General features: G+C 68.8%; 4 protein-coding genes across 4 annotated transcripts; 2 read left to right on the top strand and 2 right to left on the bottom strand.

The window, feature by feature from the left end:
• Positions 1–23: 23 nt before the first annotated feature.
• On the top strand, positions 24–2,926 carry BACE1 (beta-secretase 1). Its single transcript, XM_088540259.1, has 9 exons — positions 24–317; positions 959–1,047; positions 1,119–1,335; positions 1,455–1,592; positions 1,682–1,816; positions 2,011–2,112; positions 2,199–2,348; positions 2,424–2,595; positions 2,678–2,926. Exons 1-9 carry the CDS (start codon positions 24–26, stop codon positions 2,917–2,919), a joined length of 1,539 nt encoding a protein of 512 aa, XP_088396385.1. The 3' UTR covers positions 2,920–2,926.
• A 1,472-nt stretch (positions 2,927–4,398) lies between these two features.
• On the bottom strand, positions 4,399–11,715 carry RNF214 (ring finger protein 214). Its single transcript, XM_088540258.1, has 15 exons — positions 11,651–11,715; positions 11,351–11,561; positions 11,220–11,279; positions 10,436–10,576; positions 9,960–10,099; positions 9,082–9,150; positions 8,329–8,425; positions 7,960–8,048; positions 7,551–7,641; positions 7,170–7,268; positions 6,457–6,833; positions 5,834–5,969; positions 5,641–5,748; positions 5,300–5,395; positions 4,399–4,653 (listed from the first exon to the last, which is right to left on the bottom strand). Exons 1-15 carry the CDS (start codon positions 11,713–11,715, stop codon positions 4,588–4,590), a joined length of 1,845 nt encoding a protein of 614 aa, XP_088396384.1. The 3' UTR covers positions 4,399–4,587.
• A 146-nt stretch (positions 11,716–11,861) lies between these two features.
• PCSK7 (proprotein convertase subtilisin/kexin type 7) lies at positions 11,862–23,306 on the top strand. Its single transcript, XM_088540257.1, has 15 exons — positions 11,862–12,281; positions 12,375–12,509; positions 12,650–12,815; positions 13,743–13,833; positions 14,327–14,381; positions 15,811–15,949; positions 16,198–16,298; positions 18,855–19,022; positions 19,664–19,771; positions 20,303–20,405; positions 21,705–21,861; positions 22,003–22,097; positions 22,307–22,400; positions 22,571–22,688; positions 22,905–23,306. Exons 1-15 carry the CDS (start codon positions 11,862–11,864, stop codon positions 23,304–23,306), a joined length of 2,352 nt encoding a protein of 783 aa, XP_088396383.1.
• A 1,121-nt stretch (positions 23,307–24,427) lies between these two features.
• Positions 24,428–26,043, bottom strand: TAGLN (transgelin). Its single transcript, XM_088540248.1, has 5 exons — positions 25,950–26,043; positions 25,184–25,383; positions 24,933–25,110; positions 24,757–24,859; positions 24,428–24,580 (listed from the first exon to the last, which is right to left on the bottom strand). The coding sequence occupies exons 2-5, from the start codon at positions 25,361–25,363 to the stop codon at positions 24,439–24,441; spliced, it is 603 nt and encodes a 200-aa protein (XP_088396374.1). The 5' UTR covers positions 25,364–25,383; positions 25,950–26,043; the 3' UTR covers positions 24,428–24,438.
• Positions 26,044–26,764: the final 721 nt, after the last annotated feature.

The following is a 26,764-nucleotide window of genomic DNA, read 5'->3' as shown; positions in this document are numbered from 1 at the left end:
GCGGCCCGGCAGCGCGGCGCAGCATGGCCGGCGCCTGGCCCTGGGTGCTGCTGTGGCTGGGCGCCGGCCTGGCCGCGCCGCCCGCCGCCCTGCGGCTGCCGCTGCGCGGAGGCGCCGCCGCGCGCGGCACCGCGGAGCCCGCGGCGGAGGCGGCGGCGGAGGCGGCGGCGGCGGGGCGGCGCGCGCGGCGGGCGGCGGGCGATGGCGGCGAGGGCGGGCCGCGCGCCCGCGCCTTCGTGGCCATGGTGGACAACCTGCGCGGCAAGTCCGGCCAGGGCTACTACGTGCAGATGGCGCTGGGCAGCCCCGCGCAGAAGGTGAGCGGCGGCGGCGGCGCGGGGCCCGGCCGCGTGCGGGCGGCGCGTGCACCGGGCTGCGCGTGCACCGGGCTGCGCGTGCACCGGGGCGCGCGGGCGGGCACGGGAGCGAGCGCCGCGCCGCGCCGTGCGCGCTGCGCTGCTGCCAACGCCGCCGGCCTCCAGCTCCCCATCACGCGTCCGCTGCAGCCGGCCGGGCCCACTCGCGCCGTGGGGCTGCCCACCCCGCCACGGGCACGCACGGCCCCCATGGCCGCGATGATGCGCCGTGCCCGGGCGATGGCAGCGCAGACCGGCCGCGCTCAGCGCCGCCGCTGCCTCCGTGTCCCCGCAAACGGCCTGTCCCGGCGCGGGAGCTGAGGACACGGTCCCCAATGGCAGCTGCGCTGCGTCCCACGCGCGCTGCCCGCGCGCTCCTGCCCGCGCCGCCCCCGGGCACCAGCAGCTCCCGTGCGCTGCGTCGCCCGCGCCTCCTTGGCTCCGGACGCGCCCGCAGAGCCGAGTCTCGGGGCGGCTTCCGCGGCCAGGGCAGCTCGGGCCCTCGCCGGGGCCGCTGCACGTGCCGCCCCGCGAGAGCGCGCGCGGGAGGGCCGGGCGCGCGGTCACGAGCGCTCCGCGCTCCGCGCTCCTCCCTCGCGCAGCTCAACATCCTGGTGGACACCGGCAGCAGCAACTTCGCGGTGGGCGCCGCGCCGCACCCCTTCCTGCGCAGGTTCTACCAGCGGCAGCTGTGAGTACGCGCCGCGCCGCGCGCGCGCCCCGCCGCCCCGGCCCGCCCTCACCGCGCCCCGCGCCCCGCAGCTCCAGCACCTACCGGGACCTGCGCAAGGGCGTCTACGTGCCCTACACCCAGGGCAAGTGGGAGGGCGAGCTGGGCACCGACCTCGTCACCATCCCGCACGGCCCCAACGTCACCATCAGAGCCAACATCGCTGCCATCACCGAGTCCGACAAGTTCTTCATCAACGGCTCCAACTGGGAGGGCATCCTGGGGCTGGCGTACGCCGAGATCGCGCGCGTGAGTGCTGCCCGCCCGCTGCCGCGGGCCGCCCGCGCCTCGTGGCGGACCCGAGGCCTGCCCAGGCGCCACGCTGGCGCTGCCGCGTCCCTGTGCTAACTGCCCTCCGCCTCCGGCAGCCCGACGACAGCCTGGAGCCCTTCTTTGACTCGCTGGTGAAGCAGACGCGGGTGCCCAACATCTTCTCCCTGCAGCTGTGCGGGGCCGGCTTCTCGCCCAACGGCAGCGAGCCGCTGGCGGCCGTGGGAGGCAGCATGGTGAGTCCCGGGAGCCCGCCCCGGAGGGGACACCCCCGGGACGTGCCCTGGCACCATGCGGTGACACCGCCCGCGCCTCCCGGCTGCAGATCATCGGCGGCATCGACCGCTCGCTCTACGTGGGCGACATCTGGTACACGCCCATCCGCAAGGAGTGGTACTACGAGGTCATCATCGTGAAGCTCGAGGTCAACGGGCAGGACCTCAACATGGACTGCAAGGAGGTGACGCGGGCGGAGCGGGGCGCGCGCGAGACGCGCTGTCCGTCCCGGCCGGGCGGCAGCGCCTGCTGGCCCCGTCCCCGGCGCGCAGAGCAGCGGCCCGGCCCGGGGCCGTGCAGGGAGCGCCGGGGCCGCGGGGCGCGCGCAGCAGGGCCTCGCCTCGCGCGCCCCGTTCACTCTTGCCCTTCTGCCCGCAGTACAACTACGACAAGAGCATCGTGGACAGCGGCACCACCAACCTCCGGCTGCCCAAGAAGGTCTTCGAGGCTGCAGTGAAATCCATCAAGACGGCCTCCTCGGTCAGTGCGGCGCGCGCGTCTCGGCCAGCCCCGCGCCCTGCGTGGCCTCGTGCCCGGCCCCACTCGCCCCTGCTTTCCCCCCGCAGACGGAGAAGTTCCCCGACGGCTTCTGGCTGGGGGAGCAGCTGGTTTGCTGGCAGGTCGGCACCACCCCCTGGCACATCTTCCCCGTGCTCTCGCTCTACCTGATGGGCGAGGCCACCAACCAGTCGTTCCGGATCACCATCCTGCCGCAGGTGGGCGCCGCGGGCCGGCGCGGTGCCGGGCGCAGGGTGCCGCGGTGCCTGCTGACGGCCCCCTCCGTCCTGCAGCAGTACCTGCGCCCCGTGGAGGACGTGGCCACCTCGCAGGACGACTGCTACAAGTTCGCCATCTCGCAGTCCTCCACGGGCACCGTCATGGGCGCCGTCATCATGGAGGGTTTCTACGTGGTGTTCGACCGTGCCCGCAAGCGCATCGGCTTCGCCGTCAGCGCCTGCCACGGTAAGGGCTGCGCGAGGGAGGCGGAGGGCGCGCGGCCCCGGCGCTGCCGCAGCGCCCCGACCGCTGCCTCGTGGCCCCGCAGTGCACGACGAGTTCCGCACGGCCGCGGTGGAGGGGCCCTACCTGCACGCCGACATGGAGGACTGCGGCTACAACATCCCGCAGACGGACGAGTCCACGCTCATGACCATCGCCTACGTGATGGCGGCCATCTGCGCGCTCTTCATGCTGCCGCTCTGCCTCATGGTGTTCCAGTGGCGCTGCTTCCGCTGCCTGCGGCGCGAGCACGACGACTTTGCCGACGACATCTCGCTGCTGAAGTGAGCGCGGGCGCGCGGCCCCGGCGCGCAGGGGAGGCGGCGGCGGCGCGCGGGGCCCTCGGCGCGAGCAGGAAGGGGCTCCCGCACGGAGGGCCCGCGGCCGCCGCCACCCCGCTGCTCCCTGCCCCGCGCTCTGTGTGGGCCCCTCGCCCCACTGCCCCTCTGCGTCCCGTCTGGCCACGGCGCGGCCGGCGGCTCTGCCTGGCGCGCGGGGCTTTCCCGCTGCGCCTCGCGCTGCTCCGGGGACCGGGGCAGGAGCGTCCCCGCAAGCAGAGCGCGGCCTGGCGCCAGCACAGCCCGGTGCCCGGCGGCAGAGCCGCTGCCCCCGGGGCCGCCGCGCGCCCAGCCCCTTCCAAAGCCATAGGGGAGCCAGCACCGGGCTCCGCTGGCCCCTGCCCGCAGCGGCCGCCGGCCCCCGCGCGTCCCGCGTCCCGCCTGGCACCGGGCCGGGAGGTGGCCCTGGGCCCTGCAGCATTTCTTATTTTTTAGACACGTGGTTGTATGTATTTTGGTTTTCTACAATATGAGTCCCTGGTCGTGCAGCCGTGCAGAATCAGCGTGCGTAGAGCAGGCCCGTCCTGCGCACGGGTGTTGCAATGATGGATGCTTCTCACTGTACAGTTCCTGCAGATAGGTGTATTTTAATTCTCGCCCTGAAAGCCGCTCTCGCCCCACGTGAAAGGGTGGTGGCGAGGGCTTTGGTTCTCCCTCTGTCTTTTTCGTTTGTTTTTTTACTATTCGAAGCCCCCTGCTTAGTCCCAGTGCCTTGGCCACGACCCAAGCGCCCGACTAGCTAGCTCAGCAGCGGCCTGCTCGGCGGGAAGGGCTTTGCGGAGCGCCGGCCGTGCCGGGGCCGCCCGTCCCGCCGGGGCTTGGCGGCGCAGAGGGGAGGCTGCGCGGCCGCGAGGCCGCCCGGGGACGGAGCCCGGGAGCTCCACGAGCCTCCGAGCGGGCACCGCGGGCGCGGGGAGCCGCGGCGCGACGGGCAGCGCGGCCGCGTCCTGCTCGCTCCCCAGCGCTCCCTCCCCAGGGCCCGGGGCTGCACCGGGAAGAGCGGGAGCAGAACTGGGCCCGGGGGAGCGGGATGGGGAGAGTGACCCCCAGCTGCTGCTGTAGACTCCAGTACTCTGTAACCTAACGTCTATGTAAGAACAATGAATGTTAACACGGTAAATTATTATTATATTAAAACCCACAAAAATCCCTGTCTGCCTGCAAGCTCTTCCTTGCTAGGAGGGGAAGGAGCAGGAGCACGAGGAGCAGTGGAGGGATGTGGCAGACGAGGGTGCTGCCGGGGCGCGGGGCAGGGGCCCTCGCGCACTGGGAATGCTCGGTGGGAAGCGCTGGGAATGCTGCCTGGGAAGGGCATGCCGCGATCCCGGCCGCTGGGCGCGCAGCGGCCCGGCCGGCAACCCCTTTTCGAAGGCGCGTTAGCGAGGAAGGCAGCAGGGCGAGGACACCAACAAAGGAGGGCAGCAGCAAGTCACTGCATAATATACACACTTTATTTATGAATTTGTATGTATACAGACTTTCTATACACACATTACCTATATAATAAAAATGTACATGTGTATACATGGTCGTATAAATATAGAACTGTAGAAATCTTCGAACTGATCCTGTCTATTCACAGCAACTCCTCCCGCGGGGACGCTTTGTTCGGGCAGCATCATTTGAGGGTTGGGCAAAAGGGGCAAGTGTCATTTGTGTTGGTTTGTGCCCAGAATTTGATGCACTAGAAGAGAGAGAACTAGTCAGGAGCCAGTGGCACGAGCCAAAGGTGCTGTGTGCACAGCGCGGCTTTCCCGCTGCAGAGCCGTGCTGGAGGGCGCCCTCGCTTTAGGGGCTGCTTTCCTTGGCTCCCTAGAAGCACCGAAGGGCCACCGTGATGACGGAGCCCTTCTCAGTGCAGCGGCAGCAGCAGCGCGGGGCTCTCCTGAGCTCACGGTGTCCTCCGGAGTCGCTCGGGGCCATAAAGCAGCCGTCAGGAGGAGGGTTTTGCCCACAGGCAGCGCTGCAGGAGGAGTCTCTTTCTCCTCCTCCCAGCCCTCTCCGACAGCCGGTGCCCAAGCTCTGCCCACCGCGTCCCTCTCCAGGAAGGGAGCAGGCCAGCATCTCCCCGGCCATGAAGGAGCGCAGGCTCCAAGGCAAGAACCAAGACACGCGTGTTTTGGAGGCCACTACCGAAGAGCCCAGCGGGGTGGCCCAGCTAGCAGCGAGGAGACAGGGTGACAGGGCACAGAGATGTTCGTCACCAAACGCAGCCTCCTCCCGGGACAAACGGGACTCCTGGGGACTCGCTAGGCACGGCCGGGCCTGGGAAGGGCCCGCCACGGGGAAGCACCACGAGGAGCCTCCGGAGAAGCGCGGAGCACACTCACCTCCTTGTGCAGCACGTGCGAGCAGGCCATGGGGTGCAGGTCCCCGGGCTGCACCAGCTTCTGGCACATCAGACACAGCTTACAGGCCGCTGGGGCCTGCCACGAGCGCGGGAACAGAAAGCAGATGGTCACGCGAGCCCCACGGCCCCGCTCGCCGCCCGCGCTGCGGGTTCCGCTGCCAGCGCTGCCCCCAGCACGGCGGGGCACAGCCGGGGCAGCGCTGCAAGGAGAGCGCTCAGCTCCAGCGCCTGCCCCTCGGCTCCCCGCTCGCAAGGGCTCCCTCCCAGCGCCCTTCCCGCGGAGGTGCCGCCGAGGTGCCCTGGGAACGCCAAGAGCCTTACGTGGGACGCCGCTCCGGGAAAAGCCACCTGGCCCGGCGGCAGGAACATGGGCGTGCTCATCTGCGGCAGCGGGGCAGAAAACATGGGCGCGCGGATTCGGCTCAGCGGCTGCAGCGGGGCACACGCGGAGGCATCAGCCCCGCCAGCCCGCGCCGCTCGCGCGAGGAGGCGGCCCCGGCCCCGGCCCTCGCACCTGAGCCCCGGCCGCCGCCCGCTCGTGCTGCTCCGCCAGCCTCGCCGCCACCAGCTGGTTCAGCTCCTCCATGGTGAGGCCGGCCATGGTCCTGCGCGCAGTCTTGATCTGCTGCAGGATGTTGGTGAGCTGGGCCCTGCGGGGACAGCAGCCTGCTCAGCGCCGCCAGCCGGCCCCGCTGGCCCCCAGAGCACGCTCCAGAGCCGGCGGCCGGCCCCAGCCCGCGCTCAGGGGACGCCCGGGTCCCCGCGAGGGACTACGGCGCGGCCAAAAGCCTGCGCAGAACAGTGCACGTCCTCAGCGAGACAGGCTACGCCCCGAGCCCCTGACTCGGGACTGCTGGGGAGGAACAGGCGAGCCCGGCCGGAGCGCGACACGGAGCCCATCTGCCTGGGGACCTGCCCGGGCTGGGGCTGCCCGCAGGGCTCCCTGCGCTGCGCCCAGTGTCGGGACCGCTCTCCAAGCACAGCCCCGAGGCTCCCTGGCTCCCAGCGCTACGGGAGAGCCGGCAGGCAGCCCCCGGCTCAGCCTCCCTCCCTTTCCCGCAGCCTCCCGGTGCTCCCGGGGACGCTCCGCTTCCTCACATCCCACCGCTCCCCGGGGAGACAAGGCAGGGCGCTTACTTGGTGCACTGCGGAAATCGAGTCAACAGCTTCTCCAGCAGCTTTTCCAGCTTATCAGCCGGCTGGGGCATGTGAAACTCTGGAGTGACCTTAACTCCTCCCAAACCTGGCGGCGGAGGGATGGAGGCGGCCGGAGTCATGTGGGGACTGTGCGTGCCGATAAGCGAGGCCACCACGGGGCTGTTCCTTCCTTGGGAGGCAGGCAGCGGCGGGGAAGGCTGGTTAGCTCTGGAGATGGCCGGGTTCAGAAGCGGGAAGGAGAGCGCCCGCGGATCAGCGCTTGGCATGACCATGGGGACGGGAACTGGTCCGATGGGGAACGGGAGCCGGGGCGATAGGGAGGGGCTGGGCTGGAATGCCGTCAACATGAAATCTGTCTGAGAAAGAGAAACGGGAGGGAAGGAAAGGCTGGTGAGAATGAGCCCGTCTCCAAGCCGAGCTCAGCCCCTCCAGCCGGCCAGGCCGAGCCGCAGGCCCCGGCACCTAAACTCCTCCCGCGGGAGCAGGGAGGGCAGCGCAGACCCTGCTCCCTGGACAGGGCTGCCTGGGGGGCGAGCGCGGTGCTGCAGGAGCCCCGTCCTCCGCAGTGCTGCGGGCAGCTCCGTCCTCTGCAGCGCCCTTCCGCGCGCGCCGCACCGGCCGCGCTGCCAGGCACCCGGCACGGGGCCCGGAGCAGGCCGGGCTGCTGTCCGTTACACCGGAGAGGCGCTCACTTCCGAGGGCGGAGGCGGCAGCGTCGGCGTGGGGATCTGGGGGAGGCTGCTCAGCTTCGTTCCGTTTCTCACCATCTGGATGTGGTCGTTGAACTGATCCTGAAAGGGAGGGAAGAAAACAGAGGCCGAGCTGCCAAAGCTGCTGCCTGAGGCAGTTCTGTGTGCCCCCATCGTGTATGCGTGTGCGTTAGCTCAGGGAGGCTTGCACAAGAGCTCTGCAGCTGCTCACGAGGGCACACGGACCGACCGGGCCACGCTTTTGGGCACAAACCCTGCGGGGTTGGCTTGCTCCTCTCCCAAGGAGCCTTGAAACGAGCAGGCGAATAAGCACTAATGACAACCGCTCGCCGTTATGTCGGGAGCTCTTTGCCAGGGACTTACTCGGACGCTTTCCTTGGTCATTCGTATCCTGTTCAGCCTCATCTCCCACTCCTGTTTGGGCCTCATGGTCTCCAGTGTGGGAGGCGCAGACCTGCAAGCACCATTCAACTTTCCCTCTTGCCGCTGTGCTCTCATCAGCAGCAAAGGGAGAGAAGGCAGAACCACGGAGCCCCCCGAGCCCTTTCCCCAGCAGGCTCCCCTCCTCCAGCCAGGCAGCACGGGGAGCTCGTGCCCGGGAGGAACCGTGTCCACATGCCCTTGCTCTGCACCACTGCAGAATCACGGGAATATAATAAAGAAACCCACAAGGAACCTCAGCCTGTGTCAGTCAAACCTCTCCAAGGAAGAGCAAACAGGCACGTGGCAACACCTGAGTCATGCTGCCGCTTCTGGGACTGCAGGAACTTACTTGAGGTAAGTGAGGTGCAGCTCTGCTTCTTTTTCTGCTTCCTCTAGTTTCAGCACCAGCAGCTCCTTTCGGCTCTCCAGGGACAGGATCTAGCAGAGACAGGCCCCACATGAAGACGGCGTCTGCACTCCCCTCTCATGCTGCCGAACTGTGGCTGTAATCCCTTCACTGAACACCCTGCTAACTGCACTGGGGCATCACGTGGAATTCACGGTTACTGCACTGACGTTTGCTGAGACCTGCCCTGGCACTTGGCCTCGTTGCTGTCGACTGCCCCTAGTTTCAGATCCCGACCCTCACTCATCCGTGACCTGGCACCACCAAAAGACCCTCCTCAGGCACCCTGCAGGTGAGAAGCCATCCACCAACCTCCGCTTTCCAGGCGCGCTCTGTCTCCTCGAGAATGTTCCTGTTGATTTCGTTGTGCTGGTTCTTCAGCTTGTCCAGCTCCATCTCCCAGAGCTGCCTGCGGGCAGACGCAGAGGGGGCCGTTTGCAGGCAGCGCCCGCAGCGAGCCGCTCCGGAGCGCACGAACGGGCGCGCGCGGCCGCAGCGCGGCGACCGGGGAGCTCCCCAACCCACCCCCGGCCCGCTCTGGGGACCCGCACACGGTCCTGACCCACAAAGCTGAGTCCACACACACATCCGAGCCGTTTCAGTCCTGCACAACCTTAAGCACTGCACAGATGGGCCCAGAGTCGAGAATAGTCAGGAAGTTGTAGGGAACATCACTGAGAGAAAGAGCCCTAATCCCGGGAAGTCAATATTCAATCAGAGGCAGCGGTTACAAGCTGTGCCAATCCCCTGAGCACAAATTCTAATCTTAGGGGATCTCTATGCCACAAGTATCCGGGAACCTGCTGGTGGCCGGGATCAAAGGGGATTTAATCCAGAGGCTGCGGGCACCCGCCACTGGAAAAGGAGATAAAACCTTTAGAGCGCCTCACTGCACAGCGCTGTTCCACCGCCCTCACCAGATTCACTCCAGAGCAAAATATTCGAGGGTGAGGGAAATCTCAGTTGTCATGCGTCACGCAGCTTTTGCTCCCCGCAACCGCAGGGGAAAGACTGGCAGGAAAAGGTTACTCAACAGCATTATCTTGATAATACAGAGAGCCTTACTTCTCATCGGACTGCTCTGCGATCAGAGAAGCAATCTTGTGCTCCTTTTCCTCCTGTTCTTTCAGCAACCTGCACAAGAAAAGACATTGGACAGATGCAGTCACCTACTGCAAAGGTGTCATCGCGCAGCCCCTAATGCTGCATGGCTCCAGGTTAAACAAGGTATTTATTTGCACAGCTGCGTCCCCAGCGTTGCAACATACTCTGAGAACTAAACCATTCAAGAAGCGTTTGGAAGCGACCACTACCGTGACCCACGAGAGAAGAGCCAGAGTCTGCTGTATCATGGCACTGCCCAAAGACTGCACCGTGCAGCCAGAACCCCCTGCACAGGGCTGTGCCGCTGACAGCAGCCTGCAACACCTCCTTTGCAACGGGAGGAAAAGGGAAGGAGTTCTTGGAAGGATTACTGAGGCAACCTCATCCAAAAACACGACGGCCAGGCCCTCAAGAACCACACCTGCAGGGCAAGAGGGAAGAGCTGCGCGAAAGGGCCGATTCCCCATCCAAAGGGACCTCACGCCTTTCCCCACCAAATCAACGCTCTCTTGCTCGCGAGCCCCCCATCACGCAGAGAGGCTCCTCGCCCGGGGCAGCCGCCCGGCTTGCAGCAGAGCGTGACCGCAGCAGGGAGCCTTGCGAGCCACCACGTGCAAGATGGGCAACGCAGCCTTCCGCCTCTAAACTGCATTGGGGGTCCTCTGTCTAGAGGAGCTGCCCAGCCTGGAGGAGTCGCGTTCAAAACAGAACAGCTCCCTCCCTGAGCTGCTCCCCATAGCACTGCTTGCTGCTTCCAGAAGTTCACAGCCATCTTCCTTCCCAGAGCTCCAACTATACGCTTTCTTTGCCAAGAAACACTTGCTTCCCCATACTAATACCTTCTGCCCTTCTCACAGAGTTTCTCAATCTCTGCCTTCAGATCCTGCTCCTTCTGCAGGAATTCCTTCTTTTCTTTCTCCATCTTCTTCTTTGTTTCTTCTCGCTTGATGGTCACATCCTGAATGGCTTTCAAAATCTCCTAGGGGAAACAAGCCTCATGCAAATAAAGAGCAAAATCCCCAAATAATACTTTTGTTTTCAAACCGGTAACGGTCTCAGTTAAGTTGAAGAGACATTACATGCATCTCGGAAATGTTTCTTTTTTGCAGATCGAGCCCCAGATAAGATTTATATAGGGGTTATTAAAAGGAAACTGAGGAGACAGACAGAGGCTGTCTCTGTCTCCTGTCTCCTTAGAAACATTCTAAGGGCCAGTGACTTCCATGCCTTGCTTTAGGTCAAAGCGATGGGTCCCTGAGGGTTCCTTTTGCCTCGACATGAGCTACTGCAGAGACAGCTTTATTTCCCCAAATACCTGGTGGTTCTTCATCTCCTCTTCCCTCCGCTGCTGCAGCTGCTTCAGCTGCACCTGCAGCTGGTTCTCCACTTGCCTCTGCTTGTCCAGCACCTCCTGGTAACGCTCTTTTAGCAGAGCCCTCTCAGACATCATTTTGTCCTGTGGGTAGAGAGGAACCTCAGGGAGAAGCTGCTCTTTCCTTCACACCAAAGAGGACGTGCACACGAGCAGGAAAGCTCGAGAGCCCCTTAAAGCCCAGCGGGCGCCAAGGCTCAGGTTGTCAGCAAACACGGTGACGTTCTGCCTTCAACACGGGGGTTCTCTAGATTGGACCAAGGGTCCCCCGGACTGAAGCTGCAGCGAACGCTGCATTTCTTCCTCTCAGGAGGAGAGCTGCAGAACTGCAAGGCTAGCGCCAAAAGCAGAGCAGGAGAGGACGAGGACGCTGAGCACCAGGCGCACGCACTTAGCTCATGTAGCCGCGTTTTGTTGCAACCTTGCTATGGCACGGACGCTTGGAAGGCGCAAGCTCCCTTTTTGTTTCTCTACCCTCTTTGGAGAGTTTGGTGGCCCAGGAAAGGAGAACACCACATGGGGCACGGGGGGACATGTGGGCTGGCATTGAAACCCGTGGGAACTTGAGGGAAAGCTCAGTGGGTGTTTTGTTGGTGCCTGCACATGCAAGACGGGTACACCGAGAGGAACGTGCGGACGCCCGCGGACGCGCAATGCAGCGAGCGCCCCGCCAGAGCCCCCGGAGAGGCCGTGCGCCAGCGCCCGCGAGCCCCGGCCCGGCACCCACCAGGCTGCGCTCGATGTCCTGGTCCGTGTTGACGTCGGCGTCGGCCGTCCTGAAGTCGGTCTGCGGAGGGAGGCAGCGATGGGCGCGGGCCGGGCGCCGGGCCGGAGGGCGCGGGGCCCCGTGGCACCCACCTGCACCGCGATGTTCTGCGAGGGCCGCGCCGGGGCCGCCGCCGCCTCCTGCTCGTCCCGCGCCGCCGCCGCCGCCGCGGGGCCGGGCTCCGGGGCCGCCGCCGCCGCCTGCGCGTCGCGCTGCTCCGCGGGGCCGCGCGGCGCCTCGGCCGGGCCGCCCGCGGGGGGCTCCGCGCCCGGGGGCTCGGCCGCGCCGGGGCTCTGCGGGGCGCTGCGCACACAGCGCGGTCACGGCGCGGCCGCCCGCTCCGCCCCGCTCCGCTCCGCCCCGCTCCGCGCCCCGCGCCGCCGCGTCCCTACCTGGCGGAGTCGCCGAGCGGCGCGGCCGGGCCGCCCGCCTGCGCCTGGGCCTGCTCCAGCGCCATGCCGCCTGCCGGGCCCCCGCGGCCGGCCCCGCCGCCGCGCGCTGCGGCCGCCCCTTCCGGCGCGGAGCGGCCCGCGCGGCGCCGTCCAGCGGCGCGGCGGAGCCGGCGCGCCCGGACGTGACGCCGCTGTCAGCGGCCGCTGCCCGATGCGGCGGCGGAGCGCGGCGGGGGCGGCGGCGCGGGCCGCGCTCTGCGCGTGCCTCTGCCTGGGCGCCGCCGCCGCCGCCGCCGCCGCCGCCGCCGCCGCGCGGGACCCGGCGCCGCTCGCGTGGGCCGTGCGGCTGGAGGCGGCGCCGGGCGAGCTGGAGCGGCGCGCCGAGGAGGTGGCGCGCGCCGCGGGGCTGCGCAACATGGGCCGCATCGGGGAGCTGCGCGGCCACTACCTGCTGGCCGAGGCGGCGGGCGCGCGGCGCGCGGGCGCGGAGCGGGCCGCGCTGCGCCGCGCCGTGGGCGCGCTGCTGGCCGAGCACCGCGCCGTGCGCTGGCACGCCGAGCAGACGCTGCTGCGGCGCTCCAAGCGCAGCGTGCACTTCAACGACCCCAAGTTCCCGCTGCAGTGGCACCTGGTGAGTGCGGGCCCGCCGCGCCGCGCCGCTCTGCAGGGCGCCGCGCGCGGCCTCCGCGCCGCCGCCGCGCTCACCGCCCGCCCCGCCGCGCAGAACAACCGCAGGAGCCCCGGCAAGGACATCAACGTGACGGGCGTGTGGGAGCGCAACGTGACGGGGCGCGGCGTCACCGTCGTCGTGGTGGACGACGGCGTGGAGCACACGGTCAAGGACATTCAGCCCAACTACGTGAGTGGCGGCCCTGCTGGCGCCGTCCCCGCGGCCTGGCAGTGCCCGGGCTGCCCGGCGGGCCCCACGGCTCGCTCGGCATCCCGCCGTCCCGAGGGGGACGAGCGGAGCGCTGAGCTGCGGCCCCGCCGTGTTGCCAGTGCCCGGAGGGCAGCTACGACCTGAACTCCAACGACCCCGACCCCATGCCTCACCCCGACGAGGAGAACGGCAACCACCACGGCACGCGCTGCGCCGGGGAGATCGCGGCCGTGCCCAACAACAGCTTCTGCACCGTGGGGGTTGCCTACGGGAGCCGCATTGCCGGTAAGCGACCGCCGGCCCCTCGCCGCGGCTCTCCCATCTCCTCCACCATGGCACCGGGATGCTGCTCCTGGCAAGGGCTGGCCCCGCTGGGCAGCTCTGAGTCAGCCGGGGCCCTGCTCAGACGCGTTTGCCTCTCTGGGGAGGCAGCGGCACCTGCCCGAGCGCTGCTGCAGCGCGGGCGCTTCCTGGCGCTGCAGGAAAGCGCTGTGTTTGTTGGCAGAGCTGCCCTCCTGCCCGCACAGCCCGTGGCGTCGAGCTCTGCACGCCTGGCGTGACGCGTCCGTGTGGAGCGCAGGCCAGCTCCGCTCTGTGATTCCCCCCGCGCTCGGCAGATGGTGCCACGGTCCCTGCAAAGACCCCTGTCCCCTGCGGCGCAGCGCAGAGAGCAGGGCGCATCCCGGGCGCCCTTGGCTTGCTGGGGACACGGAGCTCGCGCGGGGGCAGCCGTGCCCAGCACCCGGCGCTCAGCTGCTGCGCGCGGAGCGTTGGGATGTGCTAGGAAAACACCACTGCGCGGGCTGTGCCAGCAAGAGAGATGAGTGGGTGGCTCTGCTGTTTATAAATAGGCTTAATAGAGATGGGAGCCTGCTTTCCGCGTGTAGCATCCTTTGCCAGGCCAGCTGTGATGCAAAACGGTGCAACGTGGCCCGTTGGGGTCAGCGCAAGCTCGATGCCTTAGTTAGTAGTTGTGCAGGGGCAGCACTGCCTGCTGGGCTGAGCGCGGCAGCGGGCACGAGCTGCGTCCCGAGGTGATGCTGGGCCGCGTTGGCGGGGAGCAGCCCCGAGGAGCAGCGCGGTGGGCGCGGAGGAGCCTGGCGAGGCTCTGAGGGCAGCGGGCTCCGCGCTCGCAGCGCGGCTGTGAGCCCGCCGGGAGCTGCCCGCGCCGCTCGGCCAGCTTGTCCACGGTGCTTGTCCTTGGTCACGCAGGCATCCGCGTGCTGGACGGGCCCCTCACCGACAGCATGGAGGCCATCGCCTTCAACAAGCACTATCAGATCAACGACATCTACAGCTGCAGGTGAGGCGCGGGCGGGCCCTGCGTGCGGGGAGCCGTGCTGGGACGCAGCGAGAGGCCCCGCGCCGTGCGGCGGCCCCTCTCCTCTTGTGCTTCCCGGTCCCAATGGCCGGGAGCACTTGTGGGCAGCAGGGCTGCAGGCTCCCTGGCACAGCGCAGCTCTCCTGTCCCCCGCGGCTGCAAAGCCAGCCCTGTGCGTGGCCGCAGCACTGCGGGAGATGCCCTGGGCTGAAGGGACACGGGGCAGGGAGCCCTGGCTGAGTGCTGGCACGGGGCCGGAATGTGGGGGAAGGTGGAAGCGAGCAAAAGTCGAACGTTTCCTCCCTGGAATCCGACCCCAGGGGCGCAGTGCGAACAGAGGGCCGCCCGGCACACGGGCAGCACAGCGCCGCGGTCTGTCCCGGTGGAGCTCGCGCCTGCCCGGGCGCAAGCTGCGGCGGGAGGCCTCGGCACCTGCGCCCCTCGCCCCTTGGCTCCTCGCTGTCTCTCTTTGCAGCTGGGGTCCAGATGACGACGGGAAAACTGTGGATGGCCCCCATCAACTGGGAAAGGTACCAAACGCTTCCAGCAGCCGGCTCGGGCCCTGGCCGGCCGTCCCCGTCGCGTGCCTGCGCGGGCTGTTGCGGTGCTGCAGTGTGCGGTTCTTTGCATCCAGCGCTGCCGGCGGAGGTGCTGCATGCGGTGTGTGCCGGGGAGAGGTGACGTTGCTGCAGGACGCAGTGCCCTGGCAGAGTTAGATGAGCTCTGCAAGGACGGGTTGTGATCTTACCAGGAAAATGCCACAGTTTTCAGAACTCGTGGGATTATTCTGACACCTTTCGCAACTGAAGGGACACTCTTTGCTCGGGAGAACAAACGTTGCAAAGGGGAGGTTCACAGGGCAGGGGACGTACCTTCCAATGCGAGGAGCGAGGCAGGGCTTGGGCATTTGCATCAAGGAAGGCAGTGGTGTGGGGAGCAGCTGGACTGCTGTGCCCCAGTCCCGTGCATGCAGGGACTGGGAGACTGCAGGGCCTGCGGTAACATCAGGGGCAGGCCCTGTTTGCACCGCGGAAATGCGGAACGTGCCGCTGCGCGTGACCGTTCCCTTTCCTTGGGAGCCCTGACCCGGCCCTTGCTCGGGGACGCGAATCGCCCTGATTTCCCTTTCGCTGTGTGTTTCCAGCCGCAGGATGGCAGCGGCTGTGCCCGCACCGGGTGTCAGCTCCCTGTGCCAAACGGCCTGCAGCCGTGCGAGCTGCTGCGCTCTCCTCCGCGCAGCGGCAGCGGCAGCCGCAGAGCAGGCAGAGCGGCCCCAGAGCGGCACAGCGGCAGAGGGGCCGCCTGCCCGCGCAGCGAGGGAGGGCCCTGGCAGCGGCCCTGCCCGTCCTCGGACGCGTGTCCCTTGTGTGGGCGGGCAGGGACGTGGCCTGCGCGGTGGGACCGGGCTGTGCCCGGCCCTGCGTGGCGGCGCCGCTGGCACGGGGCCACGGAGCGGCTGCGCGCCGGGACGTGCACGGGCAGCTCTGCAGGGAGCCCCGTGAGCAGCAGCGCCGGGTGCAGAAGGAGCCCGCGGGGCCCCGGTGTTTCCTGCGAGGGTCGGGCTCTGCTCCCTCCTCGTGCCGCGCGCGCTGGCCGGGCTGGTTTGCTTCCTTCTCTTTGTGAGGCTGACCGCACTTGGGATCCTAGTAAACAAAAGATAGGCTGTTCCCCAGCCGTGCTGCTGGCTGCGTCCCGGGCCCAGCAACGCGTCCGCGCAGGAAGCTCCGTGTCTGGTCAGGGATGCAGTAGACACAACTCCCAGGCTCTGAGCCAGGCGAAATGGGGCCGGAGGGCTTGTGGCTGCCCCCGCCACCACCCCGAAGCTGGCAGGGCTGCGTGTTGAGCTCCGGGAGCACGGAGCGCGTTCCTGGCTGCAGGGCAGCATCCCTCGGGCAGCAGGGCAGCAAGGGAGGGGAGGGCTGTGCGCAGGCCCTCAGCGTGGCCCTGGCCTGCCCGCAGGCCGCCCTGCAGCACGGCGTCATCGCGGGTCGCAGGGGCTTCGGGAGCATCTTCGTGGTGGCCAGCGGCAACGGCGGGCAGCACAGCGACAACTGCAACTACGACGGCTATGCCAACTCCATCTACACCGTGACGATAGGTGAGTGCCGCTGTGTGCGCGCTGACACGGCCGGGTGCCTCGGCAGCAGCCAGCACCGGGCAGAACCCCCGGCTCTGCTGCGGAGAGGCGATGTGCCAGCCACGAGAGAGGCGGGCTGGGGTCTGCTCTCCTTGCCGGCTCCGCGGAGCGGCCCGTGCGAGGCCGTTATCTCCGCTGGCGATGCCGTGCCGGGCGCGTGGCTGCGGAAAGGGCCTTCGCGGAGCCCGACGCCCTCCTCTTCCTCGCAGGCGCGGTGGACGAGACGGGCTCCATGCCGTTCTACGCCGAGGAGTGCGCCTCCATGCTGGCCGTGACCTTCAGCGGCGGGGACAAGATGATGAGGAGCATCGTGAGTGCCGCGCGCGGCCGGCTCCTCTGCCTGCTCGCAGCGTCCGCGTCGGTTCCTGCGGGACACAGGGGAGGAACTCGGGTGTTTTCTAGGTCCCGCGGAAATCATGCTCTCGGAGCGAGGTCCCTATTTTTAGTTGTTGCCCATGTCAGCACTGTCTGCCAGACGTGCAGGGCGCTGACCCCCTCTCAGCCAGGGGGTTCATGGCCACGCTGAGTTGCTGGCCCCGGTGCAGGTTTTGCCTGTGACGTTTTTGCCTCTTCACGTGCAGGAAGGTGCAGAGTAGTCCCTGTGCTGCTGGGATCTGCAGCAATCCCCATCTTCTGGTGGGGGGAACTGCTAGCATCACCCCTAGGACATTCCCGTGCACAATGTGCCAGCGGGGACAGCCGGTGGCAGGGGCTCCTCGCCTCGCCGCGTGCGTGCCCCGCTTGCACAGCGAGCTGCCAGCGCGGCCACCCGGTGTCCCCTCCGCTCGGAAGGAGCGTGGGAGCGCAGGCAAGTGCAAGGGTAGGAGCAGCATCGGGCTCTTTAAACCTCTTGGCCACATCTCTGTGCTGGGAAGTGTCATCTCCCCGATGATTTTTTCAGAATATTTTTATCAAGTTTCCCTTCTTTTGCCAAAAAATGACTTCTTGTCAACAAAATGTCCTTGCTCGGTGAGCCAAGCAGCCAGGCCAGTTCTCCTGGCCCCAGGCCTGACCCAGCACATTCCTCCCTTGGCCTGGGGCACCCAGAGGGCCACCCGGCTCAGCCAGGGCTCTGCACTGCCCCTGCCTATGGGGCCACCAGGGACGGCAGAGGCAGAGCCACCCCAGGGCCACCGACTGTAAAAGTCCCCGGCTCAGCACAAGGGCAGGGGAAGTGAAGCCAGACTGGAGCTTGTGTTCCCTTTCAGAAATAAGTTGATTTGTCCCAAGCTGCTTTGGAAACTAATGACGCTAGGGAAAAAGGGAAGAGCTGCCAGGCAAGGCCTCCACTGCACTTTTGTGCGGAGTTTTAGGTTTCTGGCTGTGTTTGCAGCATGCCCTAACCGTGCTGCTGCTGAGATAACCTTGAAGGTCTCGAAGGCTGGTCTGGTGCAGCGGTAGTGCCGCGGGGGAGGCGGCAGGCGGTGCCGCGCGCGGCCCACGCGCTGTGCGCGCTGCAGGGCCGCTGCTCCCCGCGGCACCGCGGTGCCGCCGCGCTGAGCCCGTGACGCGCCGCGGCTCGGCCAGCCCTTCCTCTGGAGGAGCCTCCTCGGGGCCCGCTCGGGCTTCAGCCAGGCCAGAGTTAACTTCTCCACGGCCGCCTGCTGCGTTTTTTTCCTTTTTCCAGACTGTGAACTTTGTGTGGTTTCCTTAACGGGAAGAATTTAATACAGCTCCTGGCAGTAGCCGCGTTTCCTCCTGAAAGTTTATGCTGCTCGGGGTGTTCTTTGTAGGATGTACAGTGTCCGAGTGCAAGCTGCAGTTGTTACCAGCTGACAAGATGATTCAGAGCCGAACATAGAAGGCAACAAAAGCTGCAGCCTTGGCAGTGCAGGATGCCTCCCCACAGGGAGCAGAGCGGGAAGGACACGCGGAGTTTACAGGAGATGGCCTGGCTCCAGCACGGCAAGGAGCAAGCAAGGGGATCTCCCCACACAGCGCCCCTTTTGAGGCTCTGTGGGCTCCTGCCGTGGCCTGTTGGGGCTCTCTGCAGAGGCCAGTTGTGACTCTGGTCAGCGTGAAGACAGGGCAGGGTGACACGGGCACAGCTGGAAAGCAGAAGTTGCCCATAGGCTTTTTGCAACTCCCTAGAGTTTCTGCCAACGTTGTTTAGCTCAGGCCCAGGCGTCTCTCTCTGCAAAGGTGACCAGCTGCTTTCGTCATTTTACACCGGGGAGACGTCGTCCCTGCGACAGGGATCTCCCCGCGCTCTCTGCGGTGACCCTGAGCTCGCCGGGCGTCCTGTGCTGGGCCCAGCCCGTGTTTGTGTCCAGTCTCCCAGCACAAGGCTGGAGCCCTCGTGGGGAAGCGGGGCCGTTCCCCAGCACTCCCAGCACTGTTTTCTGCTCCGTACCCGTGTTGTGGCTAGGTGCAAAGTGTTCCCAGGCTTCTCCCCCAGCTGCTGCCCCGCTGCTGTTCGGCTCTTGGCTGAGGGAGGATGGCAGCTTCTCTGGCTGCCCCTGCCCTCCCTGCGCTGGATCTCAGCAGGCAGGGAGTGAAGCCCGAGTGCTGCACGTGCCTCCCCAGCGCCTACGGGGAAGTGGCTGCAGCAGCGGGGACAGCCGCGAGGGCCACGTATTAGATGTGCTTCGTGCAGGCAGGGGGCTGGGGCCACCTCTCCGTGTTTTGCTCCGGAGGGGACATCCGTGGGCGTGCGATGATCCTCGCGGCCCTCGTGTTGCTGGCGCTGGTCCCCTCTCCCCGCACAAGGCTCTGCCGCCGGCTCGCCGGGGCGGCAGCGGCGCGGAGCGGCTGTGGGAGGCGCGCAGCAGGGCATGGCGCTGCCTGCGTGCTTGCTGCAGCCCCTCGCCGCACGCGCTGCAGCCGGCCGCGCTGACAGGAGGCCTCTCTGCTCCTCTCCCCGAAGGTGACCACCGACTGGGATTTGCAGAAGGGCACGGGCTGCACGGAGGGCCACACGGGCACGTCCGCTGCCGCCCCTCTCGCCGCCGGGATGATCGCGCTCATGCTGCAGGTGCGGCCGTGCCTCACGTGGCGGGACGTCCAGCACATCATCGTGTTCACAGCCACCAAGGTGAGCCAAGGGCCCTCCGCACGCGCCCCTGCAGGGATGCTGCCGGGTGCCCGCGCTCGTCCTTGCTTCGCTCTTCTTTCTGCCCCTCTGCAAATCTCTGCCCTGCCTGGGAACTGGCTCGAGTCGCCTTAGGGACAAGGCCTCTTTTGCAGCCCTCGGGGGCCTGGGAATCTGCGTCCGCCTAGCGCTATATATATATAAGGGAAAGCTTGCTTTGGCACGGGGCAGTGTTTTCCACCACGGCAAGCCACTGGTGCCAGAGTGCTACAGCCCTCTGAGTGATGGGACCCAGACCCATCCTAGCCCAGCTGGTGTTGATTTAAGGGCCTTGGTCCCTTCTCCCCAAGGCTCTGCCATCCCGCAGGCCGTGGCTCGCGTGGCAGGGGAGAAGGAGCAGCTGTGACGCTTCAGAGCAGAGGCATTTGTGCCCTTTCGCGCTGCTTCGTTTCCTTTCCGAGGAGCTGCGAGGCCCGCTGCTCCTGGGACATGTTTCACACAAAGGCCAACCTGTCCCTTTCTCATGAGGCCATGCGCTCGCTGCCCTGCCACGCCGCGGGATACCGCGAGGCTCCCGGGCAGCTTCCCCGGCCCCGGCTCTGCCCGCGCGCCCCGTGACGGCAGCGCCCTGCGCTTCTTTTCAGTACGAGGACCGTCACGCCAAGTGGGACACGAACGAGGCCGGCTTCAGCCACAGCCACCAGCACGGCTTTGGCCTGCTGAACGCCTGGCGCCTCGTCAACGCGGCCAAGGTACGTGGGCACGTCGACGTGGGTGCTGCCGGGCACGTCGTGGCCGTGCGGGGCCGCTCCTCGCTCCCAGGCTGCTTTTGCCATGAAGTAATGAGGTTTTCGGCAATGCCTGCGAGCTGCCCCGAGCTGCTGTTCTCTCAGCACTATATATAGCCATGGGCGAGAGCCCTGCTCCCGGGAACGACAGCTCTGATTCATGGCTGGGGAGTTTCCTCTGCAGCCCCAGCACCTTCTTGGTGCGCGCGGGGCTCCGCAGGGCGCCCGGCCCCAAGGCAACGGGCTGTTCCGGGCCGCGGTGCCCTGCCCCGCTGCGCGTGCCGCAGAGCCGCGTTGGTGCCGCTCGCCGGAGAGGCCCCTCGGCCGGGGCTGGCGCCGTTCCGGCACGTGCTGGGAGCTGCGTCCAGAGCTGCCGCGGGGCCCCGCGCGCACGTGCCACCAGCACGTCCGTGAGGCTGGGGATGGCACCTCTCGAGGTAGATGTGCCGGGAGGGCACGGCCTGGCTCCCAATCCTGCTGCCTTTCCCACGCCAGATCTGGGAGTCCGTGCCGTACCTCGCCTCGTACGTCAGCCCTGTGCTGAAGGAAGGCAAGAGCATCCCGCTGCTCCCGCAGGAGCTGCAGGTCGCATGGAACGGTAAGTGCAGGCGTGCCGAGGGGTTAAGCGCTGGCGGCGCGGGCTGCTCCCTGCCGGTTCCGCAGCTCGGCCGGGGTCGTGCGCGTGCTGATCCGCGTGCCCTCCCCGCTGCGGCCACCGCCGCGGCCGCAGGCTGAGCCTCTGCGGCGCGAGGGAGCTGGGCCGCGGCCAGGCCCGTTCCGCTGCCTTTCTCCATTTTAGGTAATGCTCCAGCTCCCAACTTGGCCTGCCCCTGCCCACGTAAACAAGGCGATGCTCCCGCGGCCTCCCGTGGGCAGGGGAGCTCTGCTCGGGGCAGCCCGGCCCCGGCCCGGCCGCCAAACCCTTCCCTTCCCACGCAGAGGTGCCACCCCGGGGTGCGCTGGGCCCCTTCCCCGCCTGCCCGAGCCCTGAGCGCGGGCATGGGCGCAGAGGAGGGATGCACGAGGCTGGCAGCCGCTTCGCCCTGCCGTGCCAGGGCCTTGGCGCTCCTGCGGAGGGCCCGAGGTCAGGCGGCTCCTTGTCCCTAGAAGGAGCTGGGCGCTGGGCAGCCAGCGGAGCCGGGAACGAGGCGCTTGGCAGGAGGATGTGCGGAGCAAGGCAGGGCTGGGCACTGCTGTGCCCCGTGCCGGGGAGCTCCCAGCTGCGCTGGCCAGGCGGCCGCGGGGAGGAGGCGGCCGAGGCACACGCTGACACCTCTGCTGCAGCGTGACGGGCTTCCCGGGCTCTAATCAGCAGCTCTGGGGCCGCGAGCATCCGCGCAGCGAGGGGGCAGAGGTGGGGACAGGAGCCGGGGCCGCCGGTGCTCATCGCCCCCCTCTTTCCAAAGCTGCCTCCTCCGCGGCTGTGGCTTCAAGGTGGCAGTCCCCACGGGTGCAGAGAGCTGGCAGGGTACAACTGGGACCCGCTGCCGGTGACTCGGAGCGCGGGGAGGCGCGTGTGCCTCCTGCGCGGGCTTGCGTCCGTCCTGCTGCCCCGGCGCGTGCCGGGTGGCTGTGCCAGGCCGAGGAGCCGGCGTCGCGTGCAGAAGCGCCCGGGCCGGGCGCATCAGCTGCGCCCGCAAGGCAGCGTGTCGGGGTGCCCTGTGCCTCATGGGCCCCATGGGCCATCGGGCAGCTCTGCTGGGGCAGCCCGGGCGCGTGGCAGAGTTGCCGTGCGTGGGGTGGCACGGCCGGGCCACCGTGTCCCTTGGCTGCAGGCGCCCATAGGCTGCCCCGAGCCTGTGCGCGGCACGGCGAGGCCAAGCAGCGTGCCGGGGCTGGCGGGAAGGGTCGCTGCAGCCCGGAGCAGCCTCAGCACGGCCGGCCTCCCCTTTCGCAGTGAGCACCGCCGACCTGCAGCTCTCCGGCATGAGAACCCTGGAGCACGTGGCCGTCACCGTCACCATCACGCACCCCCGGCGCGGCAACCTGGAGATCAGGCTCTTCTGCCCCAGCGGCATGGTGTCCCTCATAGGGACCACCAGGAGCATGGACTCGTAAGGCTGCCGGGCACGGGCGCGCGGCGAGGCTCCCGCTGAGGAGCAGGCCCCCAGCCCCGAGCAGGAGACGTGGCGCCTCGGGGCCCAGGGGCTGAGGAGGTGACGTCTCGTGGCTCGTTTCTCCCCACCCCGCGGCAGGGACCCCAACGGCTTCGCAGACTGGACCTTCTCCACGGTGCGGTGCTGGGGCGAGGAGGCGCAGGGCACGTACAGACTCGTGGTCAGGGACACGGGTGAGTGGCTGCCGTGCGGGTGACGCGGGCCCTCTCGGGGGTGGCAGCAGCACGGCGAGGGGCCGGGCAGGGTGCCCCGGGCTGCGGGTGGAGCCGCCCAGCTCCGCGGGGCCTGCCCGCTGTGCCCGTGCCGCGTCCCGCAGAGCCGGGCTGCGGGGGGACACCTGCACGGGGGGTTCCCCTGCCCTCCAAGGCTCCCCTTTTCGCAGGGGATGAGAGCCTGAGAGCGGGGACGCTGAGGCAGTGGCAGCTGACCCTGTACGGCTCCTCCTGGGCCCCGGCGGAGATGAGGGAGCGGCAGAGGTAGGAGGCGGCAGGGCAGCGCCCTCGGGGACGCGGGAGAGCAGCCGAGGCCGTTAGCGGGGCCTGCAGCGGAGCGGCACTGCTCGCTCTGCGGTGCACGGGGCGCTGCAGAGCCTCCCCGCCGCTGCAGCCTGCCCGCGGGGCGCTCACTGGGTGCCCCCGTCCCCCAGGCTGCTGGAGGAAGCCATGAGCGGGCAGTACCTCAACAGCAACTTCTCGCTGCCGTGCCCGCCGGGGCTGCAGATCCCCGAGGAGCAGCGCTACACCATCACCGCCAACACCCTCAAGGTAGGCGCGCGGCGGCAGGACAGCGCAGGGCGCCCCTCGGGCGGCCCAGCGTGCGTGCCCCATGCCCGGCGGCTGGCGAGGATGGCAGCTGGAGCCCGTGTCGCGGGCGCGCAGACGCCCCGTCCTTGGTGCTGGGCCGTGCCGAGCGCGGCGCGGGGCTCGGGGCTGCGCACAGCTCGCTCCTCAAAGGCTTTGTGTCGCCCTGCCGCTCTGCAGACCCTCCTGCTGCTGGGCTGCTTTGCTGTGTTCTGGACCTTCTACTACATGCTCGAGGTGTGCCTGGCCCGCAGCAGCGTGGCGCTCGACCTGCCCTGCCACGGCTCCGCGGCCTGCAGGTGGTACCAGCCGCGCGCCAGGCACCGGGCCCCAGAGAGCGGCCTTGAGATGGAGTCCGTGCCGCTCTACGGCGCCAAGGACGCGGAGGACGTTGAGATAGAGTGTGAGCAGCCGGGCCCTGCGCAGGACGACGCGCGGGAGGAGCGGGCCTGGGCCGCCAGCCTCCCCAGACCTCAGGGCGGCACCAGGGCCGCCGGCTGCCACGAGGCCGGAGCGGGGAGCCTGAGCCGGGAGGCGGCGGCCGAGCTGCTGTGCGATGACAGGGACCAGCAGCGCTGCTAGCGGGGGCTGCAGCCCCGCGCGGGGCCCGTCCCCCCGGCGCGCCGTTCCCAAGCGCGGGCGCCGCAGGCTCCCGCAGCCACCGCCGGGACCGCGGCTGGACGTGGCCCAGCAAGGAGCAGAGGGGCTGCCGGCGGCGCCGGGGGAGCTCCCCTTGCCCTCACTGTGGGAAACAAAGCAAGCCTTAAACCCGTGCCCGACGGGGCCGCCGCGCGGAGCGCAGGGCTTCCCGATGCCTCCCGTGCACCAGGGACTCTGCCCGGCCGGCCACGCTGCAACTGTGCCAGGGCAGTCCCGGCCCGGCCGCGGCTCCCAGCGCCACCCGGCTCGGCCGGAGCGCGGTCACCGGCCGGGGGCTCGTGCGAGGCCGCTCGCGGGGCTCCGATCCGTGGCATCCGGAGGGACCAGGGCACGCGAGCCGCAGGTCTGGCCGGAGGGAAGCTCCGCGGTGCTCCGGCGGCAGCGTGGCTCAGAGCGGGTTGGTCTGTCCATGTGTCTGTCTGGGTTCATTGGTTTATTTTTTTAAGGTTGGGGGTTGTTTTTCTAACAGCGATGTCCTTTTGTGCAGCTTTCCAAATAAAGCCTTTGAAAAGCCCTCCTCTGTGTGCGCCGTAGCTGCTGCTCCCTCCCTTCCCGGGTGGGAAGGGCAGCTCCCGGGCCGTGTCCCAGCTCCGGGAGCGAGGCCGGGGCTGGCACAGCCTGGCAGGCAGCGACGCGCCCGCCCCGGCTCCGCGCCCTGGGCACCGCCAGCGCCGCGGCGCAAGGAGGAGACCGCGGCACGCGGCGCTCGAGTAGAAGGAACCCTTTAATTTGGACATAGACAAAGTACAAAACCGAGGCCAATTCTCGTCTCCCCTGTGCAAGGCTGTCGGCAGGAGTGGCGCTGGGGGCGTGCGGGGCTGCGGGCAGGCGGGTGGCTCCGGTGCAGGGGCGCGCGCCCGTCCCGCCGGCCGTCCCCGCGGGACGGCAGCCCCGGCGCGGCGGCGAAGCGGGCAGCGTGCGGGGCCGCGGAGTGGGGGCGGCGCAGCCGGGGCGCTGGCGCGGGCTCGCTCGGCGCTTCCAATAAATAGCGGTGGGCGCGGGGCGGGGGGCCGGGCGGAGGTCCGGGCTGGGCGCGCGGCCGCGCTGCGCCCGCCTAGCTGATGATCTGCCGGGGCCGCCCGTAGCTCATGCCCGCCTGTGACGCGCCCTTGTTGCTGCCCATCTGTAGGCCGATGACGTTCTTGCCCTCCTTCAGCTGGCTCTCGGTGAACTCGCGCTTGTGCTCCTGCGCCTTCCTGCGGGACGAGCACAGGGCATGCGGCACGCGGCGCGGCCCCAGGGCTAGCGCTGCCCCGGCAGGGCACCGCCAGCCCCCTGCCAGCCAGGGTCCCGCGTGGTGCCACCATGGAAGGGCCAACCCCAGCCCGGAGCCAAAGCAGGGGCCAGCGAGAATCCCGGGGGCCCCACTTACTTCATGAACCAGTTGGGGTCCCCGTGATAGTGGCCGTCGTTCTTGGTCACCGCCAGGCTCCCCAGGGCCACCAGCGTCCTCTGCACCGCCGCCATGTCCTTGGCTGCCAAGGGAGGAGGAGGGTGAGCGCGGCGCGTCCCCGGCCCCCCCGGCCCGCGCGCGCCCGCCGTGCGCACCCTCGAAGAGGTCCACGGTCTGGAACATGTCCGTCTTGACGACGCCGTAGTCCTCGGCCGCCTTGAGGAACTGCGCGATCTGCTCCATCTGCTTGAAGACCATGGTGGGCGGCGCCTCGGGGATCTTCACGGGCTTGGAGCCGTCGGGGAAGAGGCTGTTCACCAGATGGCTCAGCACCTGCCGGGGCGAGAGGCTCAGCGCGGGCACGGCGGGCACGGCGGGCACGGCGGCTCCGCGCCGCAGCACTTACGATGCCGTTCTTCAGCCAAACCTGGAAGCCCAGGCGGCCACGGTCGGGGCGGCCCACCGAGGAGCCGCACTGCGCCACGATCCACTCCACGAGACGGTCCTCCAGCTCCTCGTCGTACTTCTTCTCGATCTTGGACTGCACGTCCCGGCTCATGCCGTACGCGGGGCCCTTGTTCGCCATGGCTGCGGCGCGCGGGACACCTGGCAGCGGCGCAGGGGCCGTGAGGGCGGCTGCCAGGGGGGTGTGCGCGGAGCTGCCGCCTGCCCCCGCGCCCGCGGGGCTGCCCGGAGGCTGCTCAGCCGCCGCGAACGCCCGTGCGTCCCCGCACAGCACCGCCCCGCGCAGCATCCCCACACTGCCGGCACAGCCCGCCTGGCGACGCCGGGACGGCCGCAGGGAGAGGGCGCAGCTCAGCACGCCGGAGCGCGGCCAGCGCCCGCGAGCACCCGCGAGCACCCGCGAGCAGCGGGGGGGACGGTGCCGCTGTGCGGCTGCCGCCGCCGCGCGATGACCCCCCTGCTCCCCGCACCCAGCTCGCCCGGCGCCACCGCTGCCACCCTCCCTGCGCTGCGCAGCCCTCCTGGCTCCAACGCGCGGCCGCAGGCACCGGCATCCCGGAGGGATGAGCCGGAGCCCCGCGTATCCCGCGGCGCCCGCAGCAGCCGGGCGAGCGCCGGCCCTGCAGCATCCCCGTCCCGCCGCAGCAGCATCCCCGTGGCCGAGGCCCCCGCGCCGTGCGGCCTCCCGCCCCCGCGGCCGCACTCACGGAGGCTGCTGGCGGGGCGACGCGGTGCGCTCGAGGCAGCTCTCTGCCCACTTGGCAGGGCGGCCCGCGCTAAAAGGCCGGCGCGGCGGCGGGTGATGTCAGCGCGGCCCGTGGGCCGCCCCCCGCCCTCCCTCGCGGCCCGCGCGCGCCCGCCGCTCCGGCCCAGGCACCATATTTGGGGAAAGACTCCGAAAGCCGGTGACTAAGGCCCGTGCGCGGAGCATTCCCCGCGTGCCTCGGCCCCGCGGCCCCGCGGCCCGGCGCGGCGCGCGGCCCCCGCGCCCGGGAACTTACTCCTTTTATAGGCAGGCGCTCGCGCGCGCGGGCCGCACGCAGGTTCCTCTGCCCTGACTTCATGGCTGGCGCTCCCGTGCGCGCCTTGCGGGGGGCGGCGGGGCCGGGGGCACCGGGACCTGCGTGTCCCGGGGGGGATGCGGGTGCCCGAGGAGCTGCCTCCCGCCGTGGCTCCCTGCCTGCACCGCGCGCACGGAGCTACCGACCTGGCCAAGTGACAACGTCCCAGGCCAGGGTGCCCTGCAGCAGGGCACTGCTAGCAGCTCACAGGGGACGTGGCCCCGGCCCCAACCCTGTCCCCAGGGTGTGCGGGGGCTGCATGGGCAGCTCAGCACCCACGGGACCGTGTCCAGCGCCGCTGTCCCACGCACAAGGGAGCAGCAGCGCTGCAGCCCACAGCCCTCCTCTCCCACCCGAGTGTCCGCACGAAGCAGCGTGCGCAGGGGAGAGCACGGCAGGCGCCCGGCGGCAGCTCCCCGGGGAGCTGCACCCCGCGGCGGGGGCTCCCGGGCGCCCTCGGG

The sequence above is a fragment of the Tinamus guttatus genome, unplaced genomic scaffold (genome assembly GCF_059628265.1).
Source record: "Tinamus guttatus ecotype Peru unplaced genomic scaffold, ASM5962826v1 Tinamus_guttatus_pri_ptg000057l, whole genome shotgun sequence".
NCBI classification, from domain to species: domain Eukaryota; kingdom Metazoa; phylum Chordata; class Aves; order Tinamiformes; family Tinamidae; genus Tinamus; species Tinamus guttatus.
This window is presented reverse-complemented; position numbering and strand designations above follow the sequence as displayed.

Coding starts and splice junctions, on each gene's coding strand:
- TAGLN (XM_088540248.1), bottom strand. CDS start 25,363: ATGGCGAACAAGGGCCCCGCGTACGGCATGAGCCGGGACGTGCAGTCC. Junction 24,860..24,932: donor GACCGTGGACCTCTTCGAGG/GTGCGCACGGCG, acceptor CTCCCTTGGCAG/CCAAGGACATGGCGGCGGTG. Junction 24,581..24,756: donor GACCCCAACTGGTTCATGAA/GTAAGTGGGGCC, acceptor CTCGTCCCGCAG/GAAGGCGCAGGAGCACAAGC.
- BACE1 (XM_088540259.1), top strand. CDS start 24: ATGGCCGGCGCCTGGCCCTGGGTGCTGCTGTGGCTGGGCGCCGGCCTG. Junction 2,113..2,198: donor CCATCAAGACGGCCTCCTCG/GTCAGTGCGGCG, acceptor TTCCCCCCGCAG/ACGGAGAAGTTCCCCGACGG. Junction 2,349..2,423: donor GGATCACCATCCTGCCGCAG/GTGGGCGCCGCG, acceptor TCCGTCCTGCAG/CAGTACCTGCGCCCCGTGGA.
- PCSK7 (XM_088540257.1), top strand. CDS start 11,862: ATGCGGCGGCGGAGCGCGGCGGGGGCGGCGGCGCGGGCCGCGCTCTGC. Junction 13,834..14,326: donor AACGACATCTACAGCTGCAG/GTGAGGCGCGGG, acceptor CTCTCTTTGCAG/CTGGGGTCCAGATGACGACG. Junction 16,299..18,854: donor ACAAGATGATGAGGAGCATC/GTGAGTGCCGCG, acceptor CTCTCCCCGAAG/GTGACCACCGACTGGGATTT.
- RNF214 (XM_088540258.1), bottom strand. CDS start 11,715: ATGGCGCTGGAGCAGGCCCAGGCGCAGGCGGGCGGCCCGGCCGCGCCG. Junction 10,100..10,435: donor AGGAGATGAAGAACCACCAG/GTATTTGGGGAA, acceptor TGTTTCCCCTAG/GAGATTTTGAAAGCCATTCA. Junction 7,269..7,550: donor TGACCAAGGAAAGCGTCCGA/GTAAGTCCCTGG, acceptor CCTCCCTTTCAG/GATCAGTTCAACGACCACAT.